Source organism: Oncorhynchus keta, chromosome 37 (assembly GCF_023373465.1).
Source record: "Oncorhynchus keta strain PuntledgeMale-10-30-2019 chromosome 37, Oket_V2, whole genome shotgun sequence".
Lineage (NCBI taxonomy): Eukaryota > Metazoa > Chordata > Actinopteri > Salmoniformes > Salmonidae > Oncorhynchus > Oncorhynchus keta.
This window is the reverse complement of record NC_068457.1, coordinates 18,573,510-18,600,283: the sequence shown is the minus strand read 5'-3', so window position 1 is coordinate 18,600,283 and position 26,774 is coordinate 18,573,510. Positions and strand designations below refer to the sequence as shown.

The 26,774-nt window shown below is 41.1% G+C and overlaps 2 protein-coding genes across 3 annotated transcripts; both read left to right on the top strand.

The window, feature by feature from the left end:
* Window positions 1-5,767: 5,767 nt before the first annotated feature.
* Window positions 5,768-11,426, top strand: LOC127916718 (uncharacterized). Its single transcript, XM_052499414.1, has 2 exons — window positions 5,768-5,916; window positions 6,201-11,426. Exons 1-2 carry the CDS (start codon window positions 5,866-5,868, stop codon window positions 7,332-7,334), a joined length of 1,185 nt encoding a protein of 394 aa, XP_052355374.1. The 5' UTR covers window positions 5,768-5,865; the 3' UTR covers window positions 7,335-11,426.
* A 5,951-nt stretch (window positions 11,427-17,377) lies between these two features.
* On the top strand, window positions 17,378-21,855 carry LOC118379033 (uncharacterized). Of its 2 annotated transcripts, none has more exons than XM_035766036.2 (5): window positions 17,378-17,472; window positions 17,757-19,272; window positions 19,557-19,677; window positions 19,780-19,901; window positions 20,618-21,855. In XM_035766036.2, the coding sequence occupies exons 1-2, from the start codon at window positions 17,467-17,469 to the stop codon at window positions 18,834-18,836; spliced, it is 1,086 nt and encodes a 361-aa protein (XP_035621929.2). In that variant the 5' UTR covers window positions 17,378-17,466; the 3' UTR covers window positions 18,837-19,272; window positions 19,557-19,677; window positions 19,780-19,901; window positions 20,618-21,855. The 2 variants fall into 2 exon arrangements, with proteins under 2 accessions (XP_035621929.2, XP_035621928.2); XM_035766035.2 differs by having other exon boundaries at window positions 19,780-19,912.
* The last annotated feature ends 4,919 nt before the right edge of the window (window positions 21,856-26,774 follow it).

The window sequence follows — 26,774 nt, the reverse complement described above, 5'->3', positions numbered from 1 at the left end:
GTTGATTCTAGGCTTCCTGGACCAACCGGAAGTGGTTAAAATCACCCTAAAAGTGTTTTTCCATTACCTGCCTGCAGTTTGATAGACATAGTGCATTCAACCCTGTGTAAATCAGTCAATTCTTAACGTAAGGACTTAAAACTCAGGATTCTGTAAGTTTCTATGTCAATCAAGACATGGGTTTACTTATAGCTTCCTGTGCCAACCGGAAGTGCCTTTAATGATGTCACAGTGGCAGTTTCCAAGGGTTAAAAAGGTCAGATCTTTTCAAAACTTCATATGTGTGACTAGGTAACCCTCATGAACTGTAAATCAGTCATTTCTCCCAACAGATGTCAAAGAAAAGCTCTCACACGCACACACAGCAAGGCTGGAGTGAAAAAGTGCGGTTCTCAAAGACACAGAGAGCAGGCAATGGCATAAACATAATCTCTAGGCCGTGCCGAGTTCAACGAGATATCCCGCTTGACCGTAGCTCGCTCGGTCTGAGCGCAGCGACCATTAGAAAAGTAGGCCCAAAATGAAGCCTGCCCCACAACGTCATTTGCTTTTGGGTGACAGTGAGAGAACCGTTAGGGTGAGAAGCACAATTCGACCTCAGGTACGTTCCTAAGGTCCTTCCGATCCGTGCAAGCCTAACGTTGACCGTGTGGCATTAACCCTTAATAGTTAAAAGAAGGTGTTTACTTCAAATAGTTTGCATTGACTTCTCTCCCCATAGGAATACATTGCCTGCACCCCTAAATTCAACCTGAAGTCTATATGGGTTATGAATGCCGTATGAACCTGTCTTTGATAACAGTCCATCAGGCCAGTATGAGGTCTACCTGTGTTGATTCTAGGCTTCCTGGACCAACCGGAAGTGGTTAAAATCACCCTAAAAGTGTTTTTCCATTACCTGCCTGCAGTTTGATAGACATAGTGCATTCAACCCTGTGTAAATCAGTCAATTCTTAACGTAAGGACTTAAAACACAGGATTCTGTAAAAGCATAGCCCAGTGAGGATATGTGTTGACTTATAGCTTCCTGTGACAACCGGAAGTGCCTTAATTGGTGTCTCAGGGGCTGTTTCGAGGGGTTAAAAAAGTCAGATCTGTCCAAAACTTCATATGTGTGATTAGGCAACCCCCATGAACTGTAAATCAGTCATTTTTCCCATAAAATTTCAAAGGAAAACTAAATCACACAGACACACAACTTGGAAGGAGGGACGTATTGGGGGTTGTAGAGACAGACAGTGCCTCCAATAGTTAGCTTTGTTCGAGCTAAAAAGAACCGTCAGACCTAGAGTTCCGAAACTTTAGAAACCTGTTCTAGACCTCGGGTCGATAGTGCGTGGTGAGTTAGGTGGCTCTAGAAGGTTCTCGGACCGAGAAATAGCCTCGTACATTTGCAATGATTTCAATTCATTTTGACCATTACGAAAATGGCGACATTTAGAAAAGTCTCAGAGACACAAGACTAGGTGCATTGGAACCGGCTCGGCCCATAGAGACGGACCCCAACGTTTCGGTCCGATAGCTCATTCAAGGACCCCATAGCAAGGCATGGAAAAAGTGGATTTTCAGCACCAATTAGGGTTTTACTCGGGCACCGAAGGACCTATCGAGCCGAAACTCGGGATTCGGGGTCGCCTCACATAGGCCTTCACATAATGTCTGACCTGGACCCGCAGCTAGAACGTAACTATGTGTTTTACGTTTTTATTATGTTTTAAACTAAAGGCGCTGTGAATTATGGGCCTGCTCTGACATATATGATAGTTGGCTTCTAAATGAGTTGGAAAAAGTGGGTTTGGTGTCAATTGGTATCAGTTTGGTGTCAAAATGACATCTAATTGACTGATGGACACTGACTTGCTAGTTGACTTTTGTACATTAGCAATATGTTTAAACGGAGAGGGACCATCACCAAAAGTGACATTCTGAAATCAACCCTAACGAGCCATGGAGATGAACCAGAATCACTGCCCAGCTATCCCGAGTTCATCGGGCCAGTCAATTTCACATTCCTGCAGGATTTTTATAGCATGACAAATTCGTGATGGTACCTGCCCATTGAACCATATTGCAAATGCACAGTGACTTTGCAAAAGTGAGAAAACATAAACAAATGGACATGATGAAATCAACACAACGAGTGATGGAAATGTACAACTATCACTGCTCAGCCATCCTGTGTTCATCAGACCAGTCAATTTTGCATTTTTGAGCATGTCAAATTTCATATGGTAAATGCACATTGAAACATATTGCAAATGCGCGCGCACTTGCAATATGATTCTATAGTGTAAAAACATCACCTAATGGACATGATGAAATCAACACAACGAGTGATGGAAATGTACAACTATCACTGCTCGGCCATCCTGTGTCCATCAGACCAGTCAATTTTGCATTTTTGAGCATGTCAAATTTCATATGGTAAATGCACATTGAAACATATTGCAAATGCGCGCGCACTTGCAATATGATTCTATAGTGTAAAAACATCACCTAATGGACATGATGAAATCAACACAACGAGTGATGGAAATGTACAACTATCACTGCTCGGCCATCCTGTGTCCATCAGACCAGTCAATTTTGCATTTTTGAGCATGTCAAATTTCATATGGTAAATGCACATTGAAACATATTGCAAATGCGCGCGCACTTGCAATATGATTCTATAGTGTAAAAACATCACCTAATGGACATGATGAAATCAACACAACGAGTGATGGAAATGTACAACTATCACTGCCCGGCCATCCTGTGTTCCCATAGCGAGCATTAATATCAGAATGACCGGTAAATGCATTTACAACCATATTTTTATTTTTGGGTTACCAGTTGCACAACAATGCACGTGCATTTGCAATATGATTCTATAGTGAAAAAACATCACCTAATGGACATGATGAAATCAACACAACAAGTGATGGAAATGTACAACTATCACTGCTCGGCCATCCTGTGTCCATCAGACCAGTCAATTTTGCATTTTTGAGCATGTCAAATTTCATATGGTAAATGCACATTGAAACATATTGCAAATGCGCGCGCACTTGCAATATGATTCTATAGTGTAAAAACATCACCTAATGGACATGATGAAATCAACACAACGAGTGATGGAAATGTACAACTATCACTGCCCGGCCATCCTGTGTTCCCATAGCGAGCATTAATATCAGAATGACCGGTAAATGCATTTACAACCATATTTTTATTTTTGGGTTACCAGTTGCACAACAATGCACGTGCATTTGCAATATGATTCTATAGTGAAAAAACATCACCTAATGGACATGATGAAATCAACACAACGAGTGATGGAAATGTACAACTATCACTGCTCGGCCATCCTGTGTCCATCAGACCAGTCAATTTTGCATTTTTGAGTATGTCAAATTTCATATGGTAAATGCACATTGAAACATATTGCAAATGCGCGCGCACTTGCAATATGATTCTATAGTGAAAAAACATCACCTAATGGACATGATGAAATCAACACAACGAGTGATGGAAATGTACAACTATCACTGCTCGGCCATCCTGTGTCCATCAGACCAGTCAATTTTGCATTTTTGAGCATGTCAAATTTCATATGGTAAATGCACATTGAAACATATTGCAAATGCGCGCGCACTTGCAATATGATTCTATAGTGTAAAAACATCACCTAATGGACATGATGAAATCAACACAACGAGTGATGGAAATGTACAACTATCACTGCCCGGCCATCCTGTGTTCCCATAGCGAGCATTAATATCAGAATGACCGGTAAATGCATTTACAACCATATTTTTATTTTTGGGTTACCAGTTGCACAACAATGCACGTGCATTTGCAATATGATTCTATAGTGTAAAAACATCACCTAACGGAGATGATGAAATCAACACAACGAGTGATGGAAATGTACAACTATCACTGCTCGGCCATCCTGTGTTCATCAGACCAGTCAATTTTGCATTTTTGAGCAAGGTCAAATTTCATATGGTAAATGCACATTGAAACATATTGCAAATGCACGTGCACTTGCAATATGATTATATAGTGAAAAAACATCACAAAATGGACATGATGAAGTCAACACAACGAGTGATGGAAAGGAACAACTATCACTGCCCGGCCATCCCGAGTTCATCAGGCCAGTCAATTTTGCATTTCTGCAGGATTTTTGAGCATGTCAAATTTCTTACGTCATTTGGCCCACAAAAAAATCCTTATGCACAATTTAAAAAAATATATAAAAAAATATGATAATAAAATTGGACAAAAGTATATTCATACAGTTCTTACACATGTGTAATTGACAAAAAAATTGAAAGAATTTCAAAAAACGGTCCAGAAAGCACTTTTTAAGGGTGTGTGAAGTTTTTACAAAATTTTGACATTTTTGACTTTTGACTTTTGACTTCCTATGAAATCATATTGGAATTGGACAAAACATATTCCTTATGCGCATGTAAAAAAAAAAAATATATATGATAATAAAATTGGACAAAAGTATATTCATACAGTTCTTACACATGTGTAATTGACAAAAAATCGAAAGAATTTCGAAAACGGTCCAGAAAGCACTTTTTTATGGGTGTGTGAAGTTTTTACAAAATTTTGACATTTTTGACTTTTGACTTTGACTTCCTATGAAATCATATTGGAATTGGACAAAACATATTCCTTATGCGCATGTAAAAAAAAAAAAAAAAAAAAAATTATGATAATAAAATTGGACAAAAGTATATTCATACAGTTCTTACACATGTGTAATTGACAAAAAATCGAAAGAATTTCGAAAAACGGTCCAGAAAGCACTTTTTTATGGGTGTGTGAAGTTTTTTACAAAATTTTGACATTTTTGACTTTTGACTTTTGACTTCCTATGAAATCATATTGGAATTGGACAAAACATATTCCTTATGCGCATATAAAAAAATTTAAAAAATTATGATAATAAAATTGGACAAAAGTATATTCATACAGTTCTTACACATGTGTAATTGACAAAAAAATCGAAAGAATTTCGAAAAACGGTCCAGAAAGCACTTTTTTAAGGGGTGATAAGTTTTTGAAAAAAATTTCATTTTTTCAAAATTTTACTTTTGGACATTAATTTGGGTTACATATCCAATATGAACAACCCCGGTGGAGCGCATTTGCCCCCTGTTGAATTTTTAAAGTGTTACAACTGGCAATTACCATATGGCATTTGCAATACACTTTGGATGAATCAACGCCGAATTGGGTGGTATTGGCCAATGTGTATATGGTTTGTCCGATGCCAATGACATGCCATTCATTTTTGTCCAATACAGGGGGGTATTCCCTTACATACATTTAGTGAGTTCCTCCAGATCTTGCCATCTCTAGCTGGGGGAACTTGGAAGGGTCAAAAAACCTATGGTCCTACATTTTTAAAAAGAAACCAAACATTTCTCAGCAATGTGGAATTCAGTGATTTACCGTTACTTGATTTGTATTAATAAACAAACTAGGCACATTCATACAAATGGTTCATTGGATCAGTCTAAAACGTTGCACATACACTGATGCTATAAAGTGGCCAAAATCTAAATTGCGCCTGGTCTGGAATAATACATTATGGCCTTTGTCTTGCATTTTCAAAGATGATGGTACAAAAAATAATACAAAAGAACGGTTGTTTTTTTCTTTGTACAATTGGCCCAGCGTTGTCCTGGTTTGGATGGTGTAGGCTGTCATTGTAAATAAGAATTTGTTCTTAACTGAATGGTTCAGTTAAAATTAAGCAATTTAAAATAAATCTAAACCTAAGAAATTTACAGAGCAAAGCAGTTAACACCTAACAACTGCTCCCTGGATGGTAAAAATTCATATTCATTATTCCCCATGTTGCTCCACCTTCGCCCTCTGGAGGAGCCAGGTGGGGCCACAGAGCAGGTAGGTGCAAATTCTTCTCCACTGACGTCAATGCTACAATGTGGTACTGTACCTCAGTTACACTGAATGCAAATCTAGAGGAACTTGTTATATATGTTCTGTGGGTGTTATGATTGGAGTGATCTGTGTGCCAGCTTCCACTGCCAACAAGGAACACAAGTGCTTTACACATGTAAATATTTTTTATCATAGCAAGCTGTCAAAAGGTTCCTGAAATATATCTTAGACTTTAACAGTTGGTATTTTATTTTTTACATTTTTATTCATCATGTTTTGACCTCCAGGCTCCTCCATCTTCTCCTGCCAACTCTGTCAGTCCACCAGACCCCACAATGCAGCCTCCACACCACTGCAGTAACCCCCCATTTACCCTTTCACACACAACAACCCTCCGTTTCCCCTGTCACACACAACAACCCTCAGTTTCCCCTGTCACACACAACAACCCTCCGTTTCCCCTGTTACACACAACAATTCTCCATTTCCCCTGTCACACACAACAACCCTCCATTCCCCCTCTCACACACAACAACCCTCCATTTCCCCTGTCACACACAACAACCCTCCGTTTCCCCTGTCACACACAACAACCCTCCGTTTCCCCTGTCACACAGAATAACCCTCCATTTACCCTCTCACACAACAACCCCCCATTTACCCTTTCACACACAACAACCCTCCGTTTCCCCTGTCACACACAACAACCCTCCATTTCCCCTGTCACACACAACAACCCTCCGTTTCCCCTGTCACACACAACAACCCTCCATTTCACCTGTTACACAAAACAACCCTCCATTTCCCCTGTCACACACAACAACCCTCCATTTCCCCTGTCACACACAACAACCCTCCATTTCCCCTGTCACACACAACAACCCTCCGTTTCCCCTGTCACACACAACAACCCTCCGTTTCCCCTGTCACACACAATAACCCTCTATTTACCCTCTCACACAACAACCCCCCATTTACCCTTTCACACACAACAACCCTCCGTTTCCCCTGTCACACACAACAACCCTCAGTTTCCCCTGTCACACACAACAACCCTCCGTTTCCCCTGTTACACACAACAATTCTCCATTTCCCCTGTCACACACAACAACCCTCCATTCCCCCTCTCACACGCAACAACCCTCCATTTCCCGTTTCACACACAACAACCCTCCATTTCTCCTTTCACACACAACAACCCTCCATTTCACCTGTTACACAAAACAACCCTCCATTTCCCCTGTCACACACAACAACCCTCCATTTCCCCTGTCACACACAACAACCCTCCGTTTCCCCTGTCACACACAACAACCCTCCGTTTCCCCTGTCACACACAACAACCCTCCGTTTCCCCTGTCACACACAACAACCCTCCGTTTCCCCTGTTACACACAACAACCCTCCATTTACCCTGTTAAACACAATAACCCTCCATTTACCCTCTCACACAACAACCCCCCATTTACCCTTTCACACACAACAACCCTCCGTTTCCCCTGTCACACACAACAACCCTCCGTTTCCCCTGTCACACACAACAACCCTCCGTTTCCCCTGTCACACACAACAACCCTCCGTTTCCCCTGTTACACACAACCCTCCATTTACCCTGTTAAACACAATAACCCTCCATTTACCCTCTCACACAACAACCCCCCATTTACCCTTTCACACACAACAACCCTCCATTTCCCCTCACACACAACAATCCTCCGTTTCACCTCACACACAACAATCCTCCGTTTCACCTCACACACAACAACCCTCCGTTTCCCCTCTCACACACAACAATCCACCACTTTCCCTGTCACACACAACAACCCTCCATTTCCCCTGTCACACGCAACCCTCCATTTCCCCTGTCACACACAACAATCCACCACTTTCCCTGTCACACACAACAACCCTCCATTTCCCCTGTCACACGCAACCCTCCATTTCCCCTGTTACACACAACCCTCCATTTCTTATGTCACACACAACAACCCTCCATTTCCCCTGTCACACACAACAACCCTCCATTTCCCCTGTTGCACAAAACAACCCTCCATTTCCCCTGTCACAAGGGGAGATATGGCTGATTTGAAATTAAATCATTAACCCCGTTAGGTCAACCCTGTCACTTTAATTGTCACCACTGTAGATTTATTTTTATTTTTATTGTGCCATTTATGATAGAATGTTAAAATACACTACCCCAAAGACACTTTTATATTTCACAGTGCTGTGGAAATCAGAAATGAAAACAAATATTTTTATTTGATTCATTCATTGAATTCATTTAAACATTCATATACAAATACAATATTTTAAAAATCATTTTCATTATCCCCCATGCAGCCGGAAATGTATTTACCTGAGAGTCAGCAGGAAATCCATCTAAATCTTTCAGGTCAAAATGAACACCACCCGTAATGTTTCCACCGCAGTGATGAGCGTGGGATATGGGCCGAAAATGTAATTAGGAGTACAGTGACATCTTCCATTCCTGGGATGAGTTTTCGGCCCATATCTCATGCTCATCACTGCGGTGGAAACATTATGGGTGGTGTTCATTTTGACCTGAAAGATTTAGATGTTTTAACTGCTGAATCTCAGGTCAAAACCACTCTGGCTATCTCCCATGTTGCTCCACCTCTGCTTCCTCTCCTTGTGCTATGACTTTGTTGTGGTGGAGAGGTTTTCGTGCCTCCTAGACCCTGAGAGCTTAGGCTCCTGGCAGGTTTTACCATATTTGTTTCAGGTGAGGGGCCTGACAAACAGCACACAGCACAATGGCAAAAGAAACAATGGTCAACACCTTATTGAACACATTTTACATTAATAGGGCTGTTGCAGTGACCATATTACAGCCTAGTGGTTAGAGTGTTGGGATTGAATCCCCGAGCTGACAAGGTAAAAATCTGTCATTTTGCCCCTGAGCAAGGCAGTTAACCTACTGTTCCCCGGGGTTGGTTTAAAAACAGTCGACACATTCTGCCAAATGCATTCAGTTGTACAACTGACTAGGTATCCCCCTTTCCCAGTCATGAGTCATGATTGCAGTACAATTCCACATGACCATTGAGTCATGGTAATCTCCTCTTATGCACTCAGGACCTGCGTTGGTACTGTAGTATCCAACCCGCTTATGGCCTGGTACTCAGGGCTCTAATGTCCTTCTAACAACTCTGACATCAATACATTCGAAAACCACATCACACATATCATCAAAACAGTATTGTGCTTTTACAACTCACCTCAATTGTGATTGATCAATTTGAAGAATTAGTTCAACAACAGGTTGAAACTGAGTGGAAAACATGGTCTTTGTGTATGTTATTTCAAAGCCTAACAACGAAATGGACAGCACTTTGTACGGTGATGGTTCATTCAAACACCCACACACATAATGCAAATTATACATACACATAGGCCTATACAGTATATGAGCCCAAGCTTGAAAAAAAAACTATTCAAATAATGATTGTGTCATTCCTTATACAATACATAGCCTACCACATATTAAGCACTGCAGAAAAACATTTGAAAAAATAATTTCAGATGTCTTTAATTGGTCTAGCCTATAATACAAAATGTAACAAATTCTTGTAATCACCTGGATGGGCTGGTTACTGTCACACATACACAGGGAGTCAAGAAGGAGGTGCAGAAGGAGAGTTTAATAACAACAATGAAAAGGCAAATGAACAAAACAGGAGATGCATAATGAACATGAAAGCAAACCAATACTGCCTGATGACTGAGGCTACTGAGGGCTAAATGAAGGGAAAGTAATCAAGTTGATGACAAAGTCCAGGTGTGCGTAATAATGGGGAGCAGGTGTGCTTAATGATGGCTGCCAGGACCGGTGGTTAGTAGACTGGAGACATCGAGCACTGGAGAGGGGGAGCTGTGTAGTTACCTTATGCTACACTCCAGTGACGCCACTTTGGTTTTGGGTCCTCCCCCAGAATTTCCTTGGGCATCTAATGCTAATTTCCTGCATTTTTACACAATCCACTATTGGGTCTCTACTTAACACAAGAAGTAAGCAAAAATGCGCACAGTCAAGCTAGGTAAGAGATCATTATTAAATATGTTTAAGTGATTAATAAGACTGACTTAAATCAAAGGTAATTCAACAATAAATATTGTGTTGCACCAATGGCCTAACAAATGAACAACTTGAAAAAATACAAAGACTTTTGATTGTCTATATCAAATTTCAGCCAGACCAACCAGCTAGCCCGAGCCACCTGCATGCCTGATCCCCACCGGTCTAGTCAATACCTCAACTTTCTCAAAAACACAATTTCCTTCCCAGTTCACAGCTTCATTTGTTTCAGTCCCAAAGGGAAAATTTTCCTTCCTCACACTCAATTCTATCATAATCATAAATCAAACCGTCATCATTAATTTGTGCACATACGTGTGTATATGTCACGTTGTCAAGTCAGTCAAAGTAATATAAGGAAATGCATAGAAAAGAATGACCATAACCTTAATAGGGTTACTGTCATGTAACATGTTGTGACACAAAATACTAAAAGAAAAAAACACATACACCTCAAATATACATTAACACACAGAAACAGCAAATCCTCCATATAATGAATATCATATCATTAATATCATATCATTAATATCATATCAGTACTGCAGATCTCTTTTTACTTGCAGACAATATACTTGGGTCACCCCGTCCTGTCCCTAGGGGTCCACCACCCTGCAGCGCCACAACCCAACACACCTGACTCAGTTTTAGGATCTTAGTGAAACATATATTATTGGTTTTGGGTGTGTTAGGCCAAGGCCAGAGTTACAACCTACAGGACGGCAGACCCTCCGGTCCAGGACTGAGATGTTCAACAGCTATTGATTGCCTAAATAGGTATCTCCCCTGACGTGGGCATGTTTTCAATACAGACTCCTTAAGTCGTACTGAATTCCATATAAGGCATCTAGACCTCATGATAGTTGCCTTAATCTGGTAATAAATCAATCTACCAGGTCTTCCTCACATTTTTGTGTCATCAGTGTTATGTTCCCCAGTTTTTGTGTTGTAGTTTGTGTATTTGTGTGTGTGTTTCAGGAGATGGCTTCTGAATTCTCCCCAAGCAGCTGTTTGGTCAGCCCCATTGACGTTGGGAGCTGACCCCCCCAAGTTACAGCTGTATCCCATTAGACTCCTCAAGCTACATAAAAGCCAGTGTTCTGTTGTTGAGGAGAGAGAGGATTGGGAGAGGGATGCTGATGGCTGTGGGTTATTATGCTGTGTTGGTTGTTCTCAGAGGGAGATGATTAGTGTGTCCTGCATTGGTTGAGTGAGAGAGCTGATTGGTTATGTCTTTTGTGTGTCAATAGGACACAGTGTTTTGATTATTAAAATTGTTTGGAATATTCTGTTTCATTTGTTCCCAGGGGGAAGGGGAAGGCACCTAGGGAGTGCTTAGGCAAGAGGCCTGCGGGCATACATATACCCATAGTATATTCACTGTCTAGGCACACAAGGTAAGACCTGGGCGGACCACCCCTGTATTTTGGTTAGCGCACCAGGTGGTGCTAAGTTAGGTAAGTAGTGGGTCGGCAGGTAAGATAGGAGAGGGGGCTTTGATATTTACATTCTTAGCTTTGGTTCCGTCCAGCCCCTTTTCCCCATATTACCGTGTGAAGGAATAAAAACCTAGTAAACGGTCAATTCTCTGCCTTTTGTCATCCTTACTCACACCTACACCAAACATTTTATACCCATGCTTATCTGTCAGGTGCGCATGTAAAAGTAGTCCCTCCAGAAATTCTGGTTGAATTGTTTTGTTCCACCCGTGTTTTTGGGTTATCTGCCCTCTTGAGGCCTGGAGTTCTTTAAAGGGAGAGCTGCCATTGTGCTCATGTTTTGAGTGTTCTGTTTTTTGACGCAACAAACAGATATGTCACATTTCTGGTTCGTCCATAACTTGTTTCATGCTTGTAGGAGGGTGTGTTTTCAGGAATACCTTTCTCTAACTTTAAGTCACATGATTTCATGGAAAACCTTTCTTAAGTGAGGGTGTGTAATTCAAGTCCACGTATCCTTGGATGATTGTTAACAAGAGGCACACCCAGAATTGTTGAAATAACTATGCTTTGAATAAATCTGAACATACCAGTTCACGCCCTAAAAGATGACGTGGTTCAAATGTTGTCCATGAAGAGGTTGGCCTATTAGGATTCTATGCACAGGAATTCTGATGTACAATTGCAAACAACAGTAACTATAGTGCATTCGGAAAGTATTCAGACCCCACAACTTTTTCCACATTTTGTTACGTTACAGCCTTATTCTAAAATGTATTAAATTGTTTTTTTCCTCATCAATCTACACACAATACCCCATAATGACAATGCAAAAACAGGTTTTTAGAATGTTTTGCAAATGTGTATTAAAAATAAAAACTTAAATATTGCATTTACATAAGTATTCAAACCCTTTACTCAGTACTTTGTTGAAGCACCTTTGACAGTGATTACAGCCTCGAGTCTCCTTGGGTAGGATGCTACAAGCTTGGCACACCTGTTATTGGGGAGTTTCTCCCATTCTTCTCTGCAGTTCCTCTCAAGCTCTGTCCGGTTGGATGGGGAGCGTCGCTGCACATGTATTTTCAGGTCTCTCCAGAGATGTTTGATCAGGTTCAAGAATACTTGATACTTATTCAGGTCTGAATACTTTCTGAATGCACTGTATATACAGTATCGGTCAAAAGTTTGGACACACCTAGTCATTAAAGAGATTTTCTTTATTTTAGTGTTTACTACATTGTAGAATAATAGTGAAGACATCACTACTGTGAAATAACAAATTTGGAATCATGTAGTAACCAAAAAAGCATGAAACAAATAAAAATATATTTTATATTTGAGATTTTTCAAAGTAGCCACCGTTTGCCTTGATGACAGCTTTGCACACTCTTTCACTCTCTCAACCAGCTTCATAAGGTAATCACCTGGAATGCATTTCAGTCTTAATACTTGGCTGCAAATCCTTTGCAGTCTATGACTGCCTGAAGTATGTAACCCATAGACATCAGCAGATGCTGGGTTTCTTCCCTGATGATGCTCTGTCAGGCCTTTATTGCAGCTGTCTTCAGTTCCTGCTTGTTTTGTTTTCAGTTTTGCCTTCAGCAAGTGAAATGCATGCTCAATTGGATTCAGGTCAGGTGATTGCTTTGGCCATTGCAGAACATTCCACTTCTTTGTCTTAAAAAAGTATTGGGTTGCTTTTGCAATATGCTTCGGGTCATTGTCCATCTGCACTATGAAGCACCGTCCAATGGGTTTTGAAGCATTTGGCTGAATCTGAGCAGATAATATAGCCCTAAACCCTTCAGAATTCATCCTGCTGCTTTTGTCAGCAGTCGCATCATCAATAAATACAAGGGAACCAGTTCCATTGGTAGCCATACAAGCCTAAGCAATAACACTACCTCCACCATGCTTCACAGATGAGGTAGTATTCTTCGGATTATGAGCAGTTCCTTCCCTTCTCCATACTCTTCTCCTCCCATCATTCTGGTACAAGTTGATCTTTGTCTCATCTGTCCATAGGATGTTGTTCCAGAACTGTACAGGCTTTTTTAGATGAAATCTGGTCTTCCTGTTTTGAGGCTTACCAATTGTTTACATCTTGTGATAAACATGCTGGTGAAGTCATCTCTTAAAGGTTGACTTTGACACAGATAGGTCTAGAGTGTTCTTAATCTGGCCAACTGTTGTGAAGGGGGTTTTCTTCACCAGGGAAACAATTCTTCTGTCATCCACCACAGTTGTTTTCCGTGGTCTTCCGGGCCTTTTGGTGTTCCTGACCTCACCAGTGTGTTATTTCTTTTTAAGAATGTCGCAAATAGTTGATTTTTCCATACCTAATGTTTTTGCTGTGTCTCTGATGGGTTTGTTTAGATTTGTCAGCCTAATGATGGCTTGCTTCACTGGCAGTGACGGCTCTTCGGACTTCATATTGAGGGTTAACAGCAACAGATTCCAAATGCAAATGCCACACTTGTAATTCTATAATGCTGTAATTCCTACACCGTTCACCCAATTTGGATGTAAATACCCTCATGTATATTCATTATTTAATATTTATGGGCCTGACTGTAAATGCTTCACAGAGTTCAAGTAACACATCTCAACATCAACTGTTCAGAGGAGACTGTGTGAATCAGGCCTTCATGGTCGAATTGCTGCAAAGAAACTACTACTAAAGGACACCAAATAGTAGAAGAGACTTGCTTGGGCCAAGAAACAAGAGCAATGGACATTAAACTGGTGGAAATCTGTCCTTTGGTCTGATGAGTCCAAATATGAGATTTTTGGTTCCAACCGCCGTGTCTTTGTGAAAGGCAGAGTAGGTGAACGGATGATCTCCACATATGTAGTTCCCAGCCTGAATCATGGAGGAGGAGGTGTGATGGCATCTCAAATATAAAATATATTTTAATTTGTTAAACACTTTTTGGTTACTATATAATTCGGAAAGTATTCCATATGTGTTGGTTCATATTTCTGATGTCTTCACTGTTATTCTACAGTGTAGAAAATAATAAAAATGAAGAAAAACCTTTGAATGAGTAGATGTTCTAAAACCTATGACCGGTAGTGTATATAAATATTTTTTTTTACACATATTCAACCCCTTTTTTTGTTGCCTCAAAATGTTATTACGTTTGTATGGGTTATATTCAGACGAGTCCCGTGAGAGTCTCCCCTTTCCATATTAGTTTGCAGCTTGAAAGGTTTGGATGCTACAGACATAAGTTGGCACATCAGCATTACCAGCTTCAGACGAGTCCCATGAGGGTTGTAGAGGAAAACCATCGCACCAGTGCGTCAATCGACTCCAGGGGGTTAATTGGAAATGTACCCAATTATACATTTAATAAACATATCAATTAATGTATTACATTAAAATACCCTCTGCATAATGGCTGCCAGGCCTTTAACTCCTTGCCAGTAACAAGGGGATACACTGTCTGTCACCTCAAGGAGAACAACCCCCCCTATCTCAAACAGACGTTGTTGTGGCTGAGTGGTTAAGGTGACGGGCTAGAACTCCTTAGAGATCAACCAGTGCAAGTTTGAATCCTGCTGACAATGGTGTTGTGTTTTTTCAGCTCCAGGGATGATCAATGCCCTCTGCAGATGCTGTCTACCCCCTCTACCCCCCACCACCTCCATCATTATTGTTTTCACTATAGGCCTGTTACAGAGAAAAACTCTGTATTATTAAACACATAGCACAAATACCAGAGATTGGCTGACCTTCTATTCATCCAGAGAAGCCTCCAGTCATCCAGGTGAGAAATCTACAATCAGGTTTATCTTGTTTTCCCAATAACTTCTTAGGAGCTATTAGTCATGCATGCAGTTGAATTAAAGTGGTATCAAAGCCAGTGCCAAGCTCAGCTAAGCTAATGCCAAAGACAAGACGTTGAGAAGGGGAGAGAGAGTGGGAGAGAAGGGGGAGGAGAGAGGAGGAGAGAAGGGGAGAGAAGGGGGCGAGAGAGTGGTAGGAGAGAGGGGGAGAGAAGGGGGAGGAGAGAGTGGGAGGAGAGAGGGGGAGAGAAGGGGGAGGAAGAGAGGAGGAGAGAAGGGGGAGGAGAGAGGAGGAGAGAAGGGGGAGAAGGGGGAGAAGGGGGAGGAGAGAGGAGGAGAGAAGGGTAGAGAAGGGGGAGAAAGAGTGGGAGGAGAGAGGGGGGAGAAGGGGGAGGAGAGAGGAGGAGAGAAGGGGGAGAGAGAGGAGGAGAGATGGGGAGAGTGTGTGGGAGGAGAGAGGGGGAGAAGGGGGAGGAGAGAGGAGGAGAGAAGGGGGAGAGAGAGTGGGAGGAGAGAGGGGGAGAGAAGGGGGGAGGAGAGAGGAGGAGAGAAGGGGAGAGAAGGGGAGAGAGAGTGGGAGGAGAGAGGGGGAGAGAGTGGGAGGAGAGAGGGGGAGAGAGAGTGGGAGGAGAGAGGGGAGAGAGAGTGGGAGGAGAGAGGGGAGAGAGAGTGGGAGGAGAGAGGGGGAGAAGGGGGAGGAGAGAGGAGGAGAGAAGGGGGAGAGAGAGTGGGAGGAGAGAGGGGGAGAGAAGGGGGAGGAGAGAGGAGGAGAGAAGGGGAGAGAAGGGGGAGAGAGAGGGGAGGAGAGAGGGGGAGAGAGAGTGGGAGGAGAGAGGGGAGAGAGAGTGGGAGGAGAGAGGGGGAGAGAGAGTGGGAGGAGAGAGGGGGAGAGAGAGTGGGAGGAGAGAGGGGGAGAGAAGGGGGAGGAGAGAGGGGGAGAGAGAGTGGGAGGAGAGAGGGGGAGAGAGTGGAAGGAGAGAGGGGAGAGAGCTGGAGAGAAGGGGAGGCAAAAAATCCTCAATAAATCAAATTCCAGAAACAGGCATAACAAAATCACCAGCTAAATCAATTAATATAACAAATAAAAAATCACAAAAGCCAGTACGATAAGAAAACAAGTCATTGATATGCTCCCCGGAACTCATCATGAGGGGTTGCTGTGGCTTGTGTGTCTGCGTGCCCAAATCAATCCCCCCACATCGTGACAAAGAGAAAACAAATGTTGGAATGTACATTTCTTGCTATTATACACATTTTGCCATGCAGCAGAGAGATAATTTTGCTATTTTATAACTGATTTCATGCAATTCTACTTATTTTGCCATGGGGCAGAGAAATAAATGAACAGTTTTACACATCATTTTCTGTAATTCTACACATTTTTTCATAGATTGGAGGCAAGCAAATGTTTTGCAGGTTTTTTTTATATGATAACTGATGATCAATGTGCCCCACCCCAGTCGGTAATTTGACCATGCTTACTACAAATTTAGATTGCTGGCCGCTAGATTAATTTACCAATCTAAAAAATGTTTTGCTGACATGGGCTTATTGAGTGACTGCTGATGCACAACCAAATGTTATATTAAACCCTTATATTATTCTAACTCTCAGCATTAAGACCCCGACTGAGTTCCTAATATGTATATTTTTTAATTGGTCCGTGGGCCTACAAAATGTGCCTATCCCCGCCCTAAGCTTTCTAAACCACGAATGCATTCTCGCCTCAGGCTTGAGAAAGCAGAGATGCAAATGGTCCCCAACCCACTCAAGTGAGGTGCAGATGTTAGTTCAAATAGTAAAATGTGCAGGCTATTGATCTTCCCTAAAGGCCTTATCTTTCAAACCTAATAAACCTTGTCCTAATTATCCTCGAAACAGACTAACTTGAACCATTTCACTATATTACTTCAGTCACATATTAACATTCCATTATTAATTTAATCAATTTCAGTACCAATTAATTTCTTCTTCTTTTTCTCCTCTTTTAAAATCAATATCCATTGTTCATATCAATGTTCATTGTCCTCCATATTCTTAGTGTGAGTAGAACTTCTTCATGTGTGTGTGAGTGGATACAGATCTTCCAGGAAGCGCTCTCTACTACTAGAACGTCACAGAAAACTAAAGCTCACCATGCAGCCACGCCCAGTTTGTTCACCTGATAAATAACCAACACCAGTCCTTTTCCAATTCTCAGGGTGTGCAAGGTGGACCAATATGGAGGTAAGATTAGTAATTTTAACATTTTTTATTAATGTTTTCTAAACAGGTAAAGAAAAGTATGTTAACCTACATGTACAGTATATGTTAATTAAAATCATCTGTTAAAAATATAATGAATATCCTTTACTGTTGTGTGGCCCATTAGAAATAGTGATGTTAAAGACACTGCTTGTGTTTTTCATTATATGACAGTATGGGAAGATGAAAAAAACATGTGACTTTCTCTTCATCTTAGTTTAATGTGAAAACAAGGTTAATCTAAATCTCTTCTTTATTTCCCACAGAATAATGGATATGCAAAAGAGAAATTTGGCTTAACAGTAGACAAAGGTAAAATAAAGAAATATTCTGCTGGTGAGTTGAATGAATATTCTACTGTCAAAACCTTCTCAACCAATAAATGCTGTGAGTTAATAACGAAAATGATACCATCAGTTTTGGATACTTTAAAAACTGTAACTCTTTATCAAGAAATTGATTCTGACGAAATACACAGTTATACACATATAAATCAACTAAATACTACTAATAAAACAATTATAGTTTATATTTCAAATGTTGTTCTAAAGTTAGATTTTAAAAAGAACAGTACGGCTATATTTGAGATTTCGGAGATTTCTAACGGGATAGCAAAAGCAAAACTCATTGAACACGTAACTTTTAAGTCACTCCAAGTCCTGACCGAATATCTTAATTACAACTATTGTACGGACCCAAAAATTGAGCAGCCGAGGGTTGATAAATACATTCTTGAAGAAATTTGTCATTTAGCAATTTACCCCAATGGGAAAAATTCTTATTATGCTCAAATGCTGCACGTTTTAAAAAATGGATCAATTCACAGAAATGGAGAAAATCGTACATACATTGTAGCAGGACAGTTTATTTGTTTAATTGACAGGAGCGACCTGTATATTACACCTGTGTTCAGAATGAATCACTTTACTGAGGACGGCAACGTTATTAAAGTGACTGACATTAATATTCCCGAAAAAAACATGTCGTATCAGAAATTATGTAATAAGTTTTCCAAGTCACAAAACTTCAGAGAATCTCTCATTTACTTCATCAATGGAGATCAAGAAAACCTTTTTTATTGCATGCATAATAAATATCATGCAACTGCTTTAGTGGCGGTGTTAATCTCAGAGGTCATGAGAAATCCAATTATGTTGTTTAATAACATAATTGGAATTCAAATTAATACATTACATACATTTAGTGAGTTCCTCCAGATCTTGCCATCTCTAGCTGGGGGAACTTGGAAGGGTCAAAAAACCTATGGTCCTAAATTTTTAAAAAGAAACCAAAAATTTCTCAGCAATGTGGAATTCAGTGATTTACCGTTACTTGATTTGTATTAATAAACAAACTAGGCACATTCATACAAATGGTTCATTGGATCAGTCTAAAACGTTGCACATACACTGATGCTATAAAGTGGCCAAAATCTAAATTGCGCCTGGGCTGGAAAAATACATTATGGCCTTTGTCTTGCATTTTCAAAGATGATGGTACAAAAAATAATACAAAAGAACGGTTGTTTTTTTCTTTGTACAATTGGCCCAGCGTTGTCCTGGTTTGGATGGTGTAGGCTGTCATTGTAAATAAGAATTTGTTCTTAACTGAATGGTTCAGTTAAAATTAAGCAATTTAAAATAAATCTAAACCTAAGAAATTTACAGAGCAAAGCAGTTAACACCTAACAACTGCTCCCTGGATGGTAAAAATTCATATTCATTATTCCCCATGTTGCTCCACCTTCGCCCTCTGGAGGAGCCAGGTGGGGCCACAGAGCAGGTAGGTGCAAATTCTTCTCCACTGACGTCAATGCTACAATGTGGTACTGTACCTCAGTTACACTGAATGCAAATCTAGAGGAACTTGTTATATATGTTCTGTGGGTGTTATGATTGGAGTGATCTGTGTGCCAGCTTCCACTGCCAACAAGGAACACAAGTGCTTTACACATGCAAATATTTTTTATCATAGCAAGCTGTCAAAAGGTTCCTGAAATATATCTTAGACTTTAACAGTTGGTATTTTATTTTTTACATTTTTATTCATCATGTTTTGACCTCCAGGCTCCTCCATCTTCTCCTGCCAACTCTGTCAGTCCACCAGACCCCACAATGCAGCCTCCACACCACTGCAGTAACAGTCATATCTTCACGTCACAAAGCTTCAGTACTATCTGAATGTGTTGTAAGTCCTGTACAGCACTTGGTATACAGTACATCACTATTCAGACAATGTGTTCAGCTGCATTGCTAACCTAACCAACCCCCTCTGAATCTTCTCATTCAGGAAGTACCATCCAGCATCCTGTGGCAACCTCAATGTGAATCATGATCACCACCGACCCGGGCTCCACAGAGGTAGCCTTGGCTCTGCACACGTTCAAGGACACAAGATTTTGAAGGATCCCAGTGAGCAAAATGTACTTATTTTTAATCCTCTTAAGGATCTCTACAGATTGGTGTCCCACCCGCGGGATGGTTGAGCTAATGTGTGCTAATGCGATTAGCATGAGCTTGTAAGTAACAAGAACATTTCCCAGGACATAGACATATCTGATATTGGCAGAAAGCTTAAAATCTTGTTAATCTAACTGCACTGTCCAATCTACAGTAGCTATTACAGTGAAAGAATACCATGGTATTGTTTGAGGAGAGTGCACAATTATGAGCTTGAAAAGTTATTAATAATCCAATTTGGCACATTTGGGCAGTCTTGATAAAAAAAAAATGATATCAGAAATGCAATGTTTCATTGGATCAGTCTAAAACTTTGCACAAACACTGCTGCCATCTAGTGGCCAAAATCTAAATTGCGCCTGGGCAAGAATAATACATTATGGCCTTTCTCTTGCATTTCAAAGATGACAGTACAAAAAAAATACAACAAATATTGTTTTTTTCTTTCTTTGTATTATCTTTTACCAGATCTAATGTGTTATATTCTCCTATGTTAATTTCACATTTCCACAAACTTAAAAGTGTTTCCTTTCAAATGGTATCAGGAATATGCAGTTTAATTTTGGTATGTCATTTTAGGTGATTTTTTTTTTAAAGAGCTGATCCTTAAGCGATTTGAAACATCTTTTCAACCAAAAATATGTATTTTCATCATATTTTACTAACAGTAATGGCCTCCAGAGACCAGCACACAGATGACTCTCTGCACACCAGACCGCAGGGACCGATAAGATGTGATTAGATCTTCAGCAAGATGTGGACCTCGCCACATCATCTGAAGATAAAGAAAATAAAGGCCACAGAAGATAAAGGCTAATGGATCTGACAGAGATATTTTGTTTGTTTGATTTGATTGGATTTGTTTTGATTTGATGTAATATTCTACATTAAAAAAGAGACAAATATACAAAATAACTTATTGAACCAAACACAAAACTGTTTTTCTAATACATGGAATGATGTGATTGATTAGTCAAGGAGGTACAATACACACAACAAATATGAATACAAGGAAAAACTCCAGTCATTGAGTTAACCTCAATATGACCTTCAATGGGAAAGTGTAGTAAATCATCATTGATTTAGTGCTAGAGTGTATTCAGAATATGGTCATTCTGACATTCATTATAAAATGCCTCAGATAGGACCAAAAAAGTGTCTGGAGCTATCCGTCAGGGTATGAGTGACAACAGGTCCACATGTCAAAATGGGGGAAATCTTAGCAAATGGCTTAATGGTTATTCATGAGAATCAAGTGTGTGTGTGTGTGTGTGAGAGAGAGTGTGTGTTTGTGTGTGTGTGGATGTGGTGTTGCGGTGTGCATGCAGGCGTGTGTGCATGTGTGTTTTCCTGTGATATAATTGTTGTTTTCTTCATCCAGTGTCTTCCATGAAATCACCTCAGCATGTCACACCCTGTTTCCCCTAGAGTGCAGCGACAACATACCTTCACACAGAAAGAGAAAGAAAGAGAATGAGACAGAGAACTGGGAGAGAAAGGGGGAGAGAAGGGGTAGGATAGAGGACGAGAACAAATGATTACCCCAGTTGAAATATTTCATCAGCGATTCCTGGCTACATATCCTGTGTGTGTGTGTGTGTGTGTGTGTGTGTGTGTGTGTGTGTGTGTGTGTGTGTGTGTGTGTGTGTGTGTGAGAGAGAGTGTGCTGGAGGGGGGTGTAGTGTAACATAGCATATGCTACAGTTCATGATATGTGCATTAGTGCCGACTCTATAATTCAAACGCGGAGATGCAAAGCAGAAGCCATAACACTCAAACGTACACACAACACATGTACCTAAGGGTGACATAATATTTCCACAATACCAATCGTCAGCTTACAAAATCACCTACTATGCCTTTATATTAAGCTATTTTGAAGCCAAATAAATTTGATTTGAGAATGGACTGTTTCCACTGGCATAGAGTTACTGAAATGAATACAGGTGATACCTCACATATACCATACCAGAGACATAAATATATACTCTACACTGAGTATACAAAACTTTAAGGACACCGGTTCTTTCCATGACATAGACAGACCTAGTGAATCCAGGTGAAACCTATGATCCCTTATTGATGTCACTGGTGTAACATCCAGTTATTTAGATGGCTTATGTTTATAAGAACTGAGGTCGGGGCATTCGTATAGTTTAGTTTAACTTTACTCAGAAGTTTGTTGGCATTCCATAGTTCACATGGCATATCACTCCTGCCGTCTGGCTACTGTAAAACATGGAACTGGAATCCCACAGTATGAATACATTGACTTGATTGTGACATAATGTTCACTACATTACAGAGTGGAAGGGTAGCCTAGTGGTTAGAGTGTTGGACTAGTAACTGAAAGGTTGCAAGTTCAAATCCCCAAGCTGACAAAGTACAAATCTGTTGTTCTTCCCCTGAACAGTCAGTTAACCCACTGTTCCTATTCTTATTGAAAATAAGAATTTGTTCTTATAAAGGTTAAAAAAAAATTACATTCCCCCCTGATTTCACAATTAAGAAATTTAGGTTATCTCTACTGGTCAGTATAAATTTCATTTGGGATACAACACTAAGCTTTTTAACTACTTCACAGTCTTTAAACTCGATTAATTACATCTCTTCAATGAGATAACTTGGAGGTCTTCTATTAGTTCTCATAGTGTATCAAGGGTTGGGATCTGGATCAGGGTTTTGATCTGGTTGTTCAGCGTCCCGTGGACCAGTGTTCAGGTCGTCAACAGCTCGGTGTCGAAGTTGACAGGTATTGATGGTGGGAGCTTTTGAAGACGGATGAATTTCTGGTTACGTCCAGAGCGTGTCACTGTCATCACCGAACCTTTGATTCTCACAACTTTGTAAGGCATTAGGATTGTAGGGAATCATGAGTTTTCTTTTGACTTGCTGATTGCAGAGTACCGTGTCTCCTGAATTGAGTGTGGAGGGTTGTGCTAGGTTCTTGTAATCAGCAGTCTATTTCATGCGTTGCTTTGCACATTGATCAGTGTCACGAAGCTTGAGTAGTTCCGTGAGGGGTTGCGCGCCTCCGAAAACTGTACCGATTTTGTTTCCAAGGTTTTCCTTCAGAGTTTGTGGCTGTGACAGTTTTCTTGAGTGTTCTCATGAAGCGTTCTGCTTTGGCATTAGCTCTAGGCCAGTAAGGTGTTATCTTTCTATGTTTAAATCCTAGGTAGTGGCTGAAATCCAAGGTAGTGGCAAGGTGGTAGTGGCTGTCCATTGAAGGGAGGTCCATTGTCCATTTTTACAATCTCAGGTACTCCAAAGGAGGAGAAATCTTTGTCAAGCTTGGGAATGACAGAAGTGGCAAATGTGGACTTTACGATTTCAACTTCCAGATACCTTGAGTATTTGTTGACAGCTACAAGTAGGTAGTCACCTGATGGGAAAGGACCACAGAAATTGACTGATACTTCTAGCCATGGACCTTTTGGTAGTTTCGACATAGACAGTGGTTCCATATGATTTTCTACAGTGGCAGCTTGACATGGAATGCAGTGCTGAAGTGCTTTTTTCCACCATGTCATCTATGCCTGGAAACCACACCTTCTCTCTCAGTAGGTGTTTTGTTTTTACAATACCTAGATGTCCTTTGGAGAAAGATTGGCGTTTGCTTGTGCGTTGATTAGTTAGTTCATGTCTCATGCGAAAGAGTGCTTTTAATGTTTGGAAATCAGCTTCTTGTGTGTCACATGGTGAATCTTGCCAGGTTCCTGTGGACAATAGGCCCATCACCTTCTGTTGAGCTGAGTATCTTTGTTACTTCTTGCACCTCTTCTAGAGTCATCGCTTTGGGAACTGTGCTGTCAATGATAAAGTTCACATATTACTCTGCCATGCGAGAGGTTCTTTGTGGTGTTTCCCCTGCGATGGGATGTCTTGACATGTAGTCGGCAGGGTTGTCTTTATCGGCTATGTACTTAACAGTGTAGCTGTATGGTTTTAGTCTCAGTCTCCATTACTCAGGTCATTTTTTATATTTTACTGTGTTTTATTTCACCTTTATTTAACCAGGTAGGCTAGTTGAGAACAAGTTCTCATTTACAACTGCGACATGACCAAGATAAAGCATAGCAGTGTGAACAGACAACAGAGTTACACATGGAGTAAACAATTAACAAGTCAATAACACAGTAGAAAAAAAAGAGAAAAATATCTATATACATTGTGTGCAAAAGGCATGAGGAGGTAGGCGAATAATTACAATTTTGCAGATTAACACTGGAGTGATAAATGATCAGATGGTCATGTACAGGTAGAGATACTGGTGTGCAAAAGAGCAGAAAAGTAAATAAATATAAACAGTATGGGGATGAGGTAGGTAAATTGGGTGGGCTATTTACCAATGGACTATGTACAGCTGCAGCGATCGGTTAGCTGCTCAGATAGCAGATGTTTGAAGTTTGTGAGGGAGATAAAAGTCTCCAACTTCAGAGATTTTTGCAATGCGTTCCAGTCACAGGCAGCAGAGAACTGGAACGAAAGGCGGCCAAATTAGGTGTTGGCTTTAGGGATGATCAGTGAGATACACCTGCTGAAGCGCGTGCTACGGGTGGGTGTTGCCATCGTGACCAGTGAACTGAGTTAAGGCGGAGCTTTACCTAGCATGGACTTGTAGATGACCTGGAGCCAGTGGGTTTGGCGACGAATATGTAGCGAGGGCCAGCCGACTAGAGCATACAGGTCGCAGTGGTGGGTGGTGTCAGGTGCTTTAGTAACAAAACAGATGGCACTGTGATAAACTGCATCCAGTTTGCTGAGTAGAGTATTGGAAGCTATTTTGTAGATGACTTCGCTGAAGTCGAGGATCGGTAGGATAGTCAGTTTTACTAGGGTAAGTTTAACGGCGTGAGTGAAGGACGCTTTGTTGCGGAATAGAAAGCCGACTCTAGATTTGATTTTAGATTGGAGATGTTTGATATGAGTCTGGAAGGAGAGTTTACAGTCTATCCAGACACCTAGGTGCTTATAGATGTCCACATATTCTAGGTCGGAACTATCCAGGGTGGTGATGCTGGTCGGGCGTGCGGGTGCAGGCAGCGAACGGTTGAAAAGCATGCATTTGGTTTTACTAGCGTTTAAGAGCAGTTGGAGCCCACGGAAGGAGTGTTGTATGGCATAGAAGCTTGTTTGGAGGTTAGATAGCACAGTGTCCAAGGAAGAGCCAGAAGTATACAGAATGGTGTCGTCTGCGTAGAGGTGGATCAGGGAATTGCCCGCAGCAAGAGCAACATCATTGATATATACAGAGAAAACAGTCGGCCCGAGAACTGAACCCTGTGGCACCCCCATAGAGACTGCCAGAGGACCGGACAACATGCCCTCCAATTTGACACACTGAACTCTGTCTGCAAAGTAGTTGGTGAACCAGGCAAGGCGGTCATTAGAAAAACCGAGGCTACTGAGTCTGCCGATAAGAATATGGTGATTGTCGAAAGCCTTGGCCAGGTCGATGAAGACGGCTGCACAGTACTGTCTTTTATCGATGGCGGTTATGATATTGTTTAGTACCTTGAGCGTGGCTGAGGTGCACCCGTGACCGGCTCGGAAACAAGATTGCACAGCGGAGAAGGTACGGTGGGATTCGAGATGGACAGTAATCTGTTAATTGACTTGGCTTTCGAAGACCTTAGATAGGCAGGGCAGGATGGATATAGGTCTGTAACAGTTTGGGTCCAGGGTGTCTCCCCTTTTGAAGAGGGGGATGACTGTGGCAGCTTTCCAATCCTTGCGGATCTCAGATGATATGAAAGACAGGTTGAACAGGCTGGTAATAGGGGTTGCGACAATGGCGGTGGATAGTTTCAGAAATAGGTGGTCGATGGATAGAAACCATCCTCTGCTAAGCAGTTTCTTTTTAGATTTTAAGTGCAAACAAAACATGTTAAAAATGTGTCGTTTCATGGGCATGTCTCAGTTCCATTATACATTTTTTTGACCTCTTCCAACAGATCGTATTGGTCATACTGTTTACACAGTACTCGGGTGGCCTAAGACACTGGCCTCCTAAGCCATGGATTATGAGTTCTAGTCTTTTCTTAAGTGGCTGAGAGCAGAGTGGCGCAGCGGAAGCATGCTGGGCCCATAACCCAGAGGTCTATGGATCGAAACCATCCTCTGCTAAACAGTTTGTTTTTAAAAATGAAACGCAAACAGAAATGAGAAAGCTAAATTTCATTTGCGTCTCTCATTGCTATCCGGTACACATTGTTTTTACTGCTTCTATCAGTTCGTACTGTTTGTAGAAGGTAAACAGTGTGGCAGTGGTCTAATGGATAAGACACTGTCCTCCTATGCCAGGTATTGTGGGTTCAAGTCCCATCTGGGGTGGATGGAAGCAGAGTGGCGCAGAGGAAGCGCGCTGGGCCCATAACCCAGAGGTCGATGGATAGAAACCATCCTCTGCTAAACAGTTTCTATTTAGATTTTAAGTGCAAACAAAACATTTAAAAAATGTGTCGTTTCATGGGCATGTCTCAGTTCCATTATACATTTTTTGACCTCTTCCAACAGTTCGTATTGGTCATACTGTTTACACAGTACCCCAGTGGCCAAAGACACTGGCCTCCTAAGCCATGGAGTGTGAGTTGTAGTCTTTTCGTAAGTGGCTGAGAGCAGAGTGGGGCAGCGGAAGCGTGCTGGGCCCATAACCCAGAGGTCGATGGATCGAAACCGTCCTCTGCTAAACAGTTTCTTTTTAAAAATGAAACGCAAACAGAAATGAGAAAGCTAAATTTCATTTGCGTCTCTCAGTGCTATCCAGTACACATTGTTTTTCCTGCTTCTATCAGTTCGTACTGTTTGCAGAAGGTAAACGGT